Consider the following 2,931-nt stretch of genomic DNA (forward strand, 5'->3'; position numbering starts at 1 on the left):
TCCAAATCCCTTATTACACCAAACTAAAACAGGGATTCTAGATCTAGATCTAGACATCCAATAACCATGTAAAGTCCTGGACTTTACTTCCTTGCATGGCCTTTTGGGCTCCAAGAGGCCATAATAATATCTTTAAGCTTTCATGGGACTTCCTAATGGCATAAAGCTTACACCTTTATGCCTTAACCACCCCCAAATACTTCCAGATCTGAAAGGATCATGCTTGGGGGACGTCCAAAACCCAAAGACATCCATTCTTGGACCAAAAACCTTCCAAAAAGGGACCATAAGGAGATCTAATAAACCAAAAGCCAAGATGAATACTTGATTACCAAGAAATAAAGCAAATGGAGTGTATCTTCTCGATCTACTTCCTCCTTCTTAAACCTGCAACTTCCTTCTTCTTCTTCTTCTTCCTCTTCAAGAGCACACAAAACATACCAAGGTGGCTTAACACTCACAAGATGCACTAGGGTTTCGTGGGTGAGGGTTTGGGGTCTGGGGGCTGAAGATGAGGATGAGGAAATGAGAATATGATGCTTAAATAGGGCACCAATCCCGAAATTAGGGTTTCCCAACCCAGACCAGACTCGCCGAGTCAGTTCTCCGATTCGCCGAGTAGGCCACTTAATCCGCGACACAGAACTTGCTCCGACTCGTCGAGTTCTTTCTTAGATTCGACGAGTTAACTCATTGAATTTGGGTTTTTCCTTCCCCAACCTGGCCTCCTGAATTTGGAGTCTTACACTTTTGATCTGTATTGATCATGACATCCCGAGGCTTTAATATAATGTAATACATTTCTTTAGAAATGCTTTCATTAATCTTTATCATATTTATCTTTTGGGAACAAATTCCACAACACTTTTCTTTAAATGGTTACTCTAATTTTCAAACAAAGCATAAACGAATTTGTATTTTCTAGCTGTGAAAATGGAGATGTCACAGTTGGTATCAGATCAGTAGTGTAAGCAAACTAGGAATTTATAGGATTTCTAGACTTCATGTTAGAATGCTAAGCAATGATTGTGAGATGAGTGTCTACTATATTTTAGACACAAGCACTAGCTTATTTTAGAAAAATTCCTAAAATGTTTTTATGTGCTAAATTATTTATGTTATAGCCATAAATTGCCTTATATGCTATTATTTGATCGGATCTATGGTCTATTGCCTACCGGATCTGGAAACTTTATGTGTTCGTGATTCTAATTGTTTAATTACGTTATTAGAACTAGCATGTAACTTTTTAGAGTGATAAGGAGATTAATATGGATCTCATAAATAAAGCTTTCCATATCTTAATATTCTCGTCTCGAATTTGTACTTGGTGGCTACTAAACTCTCCAAGATAGAGAGGTTTGCTAACGAATTGTCAGCGGTCTTTGGCCCAATGGTCAGAATGGCAACTGCTTTGAAGAGAACCGTTAGAGAAGCCAAGAATATTGAGACCCAGTTAAGGGAGAAGCATCAGGAGAGAACTGAGGTAGGAGAGAAAATGAAGTTTGATGGATCTTCAAGGTCCAACAAGAAAAGTAAATTCTTGAAGTCTGGTTTGTAGAATTTTGGAAGAGGTGGAGGTGAAGCGAAGTGGTGCGAGAAGTGCAAAAAGAAGCACATTGGGAAATGTAACAATTAGGTGACATGTTTTAAGTGTGGAAAGGCTAGGAACTATGCCACTGAGTGGACATTGAACAAGAAGGCTTGTTATGAGTGCAATGAAGAAGGGCACATTTTGAGAGACTGCCCGAAGAAGCTATTACCAACAAGGCCCAATGTTCCACCAAGGCCAAAATCGAGAGCATTCCAGATGAAACTGGAAGCCGCAAAGGATGCAACAAATGTCACTTCAGGTACCTTTCTTGTAAATGGATTGTCTTCCAATATATTGTTTGATTCTATAGCAAATTACTCCTTTATATCACACAAATTTAGTGGAAGACTAGCATTGTCTATAGATAAACTTGATAATGCTCTAGTTGTAGAAGTTTCCAGTGGCAAATTCATACCAGTTAGCGATTGCATTAAGAACATCGTCATTGACTTGAACGGAAACGAATTCCACGAGGAGTTGTTACCCATTCAGTTGAATGGTTTCGACGTTGTACTGGAAATGGATTGGCTTAGCACAATTGAGGCCAAGATACTATGCAGGAAGAAGATAATAAGAGTAAACTCACCTGGAAAATAGTCATTTATGGTGTACGGGAAAAAACATAGAGTGAATTCTAGAATCATTTCCTTGATGAAAGGCATAAAATGTTTGTCCAAAGGATGCACATCATATTTTGCATTCGTGATCGATTCAAAGAAGGAGAAGAAAGAGATACATAGAATACCAGTGGTGTGTGACTATCCAGAAGTCTTTCACAAAGATCTTCCTAGATTGCCCCCTGATAGACAAGTGGAGTTTCGGATGGACTTGTTTCCATGATCAACACCAATAGCGAAAGCACCATACATATTAGCTCTGACTGAGATAAATGAGCTTATGATGCAACTTCAGGAGTTGTTGGACAACAATTTCATTAGACCTAGTTCATCACCATGGGGAGCTCAAGTGTTATTCGTGAAAAAGAAGGATAGGAGCATGAGGATGTGCATAGACTATAGAGAGATGAACAAGGCAACTGTGAAGAACAAGTATCCATTGCCAAGGATTGATGACCTTTTCGATCAGCTGAAATTTGAGCTATTTCTCAAAGATCAATCTCAGGTCAGGATATAATCAGCTAAAGGTAAGAGAGCAGGATATTGAGAAAACCACATTCAAAACAAGATATGGACACTACGAATTCTTGATTATGTCGTTTGGACTAACCAATGCTCCAACAACATTTATGGATTTGATTAATAGTGTTTGTAAACCATTCCTCGATAAATCTATGATAGTGTTCATAAAGGATATTCAAATTTACTCAAAGAGCCAGC

The 2,931-nt window shown here is 38.6% G+C and overlaps 1 protein-coding gene across 1 annotated transcript; it reads left to right on the forward strand.

Annotated features, from left to right (window-relative positions):
- Positions 1-1,402: 1,402 nt before the first annotated feature.
- On the forward strand, positions 1,403-2,191 carry LOC111917027 (uncharacterized). The gene is made up of 3 exons (XM_023912674.1): positions 1,403-1,486; positions 1,640-1,853; positions 1,905-2,191. The coding sequence occupies exons 1-3, from the start codon at positions 1,403-1,405 to the stop codon at positions 2,189-2,191; spliced, it is 585 nt and encodes a 194-aa protein (XP_023768442.1).
- The last annotated feature ends 740 nt before the right edge of the window (positions 2,192-2,931 follow it).

The sequence above is a fragment of the Lactuca sativa genome, chromosome 5, assembly GCF_002870075.4.
Source record: "Lactuca sativa cultivar Salinas chromosome 5, Lsat_Salinas_v11, whole genome shotgun sequence".
NCBI classification, from domain to species: domain Eukaryota; kingdom Viridiplantae; phylum Streptophyta; class Magnoliopsida; order Asterales; family Asteraceae; genus Lactuca; species Lactuca sativa.

Coding starts and splice junctions, on each gene's coding strand:
- LOC111917027 (XM_023912674.1), top strand. CDS start 1,403: ATGGCAACTGCTTTGAAGAGAACCGTTAGAGAAGCCAAGAATATTGAG. Junction 1,487..1,639: donor AGCATCAGGAGAGAACTGAG/GTAGGAGAGAAA, acceptor TGTAACAATTAG/GTGACATGTTTTAAGTGTGG. Junction 1,854..1,904: donor TGCAACAAATGTCACTTCAG/GTACCTTTCTTG, acceptor TTGATTCTATAG/CAAATTACTCCTTTATATCA.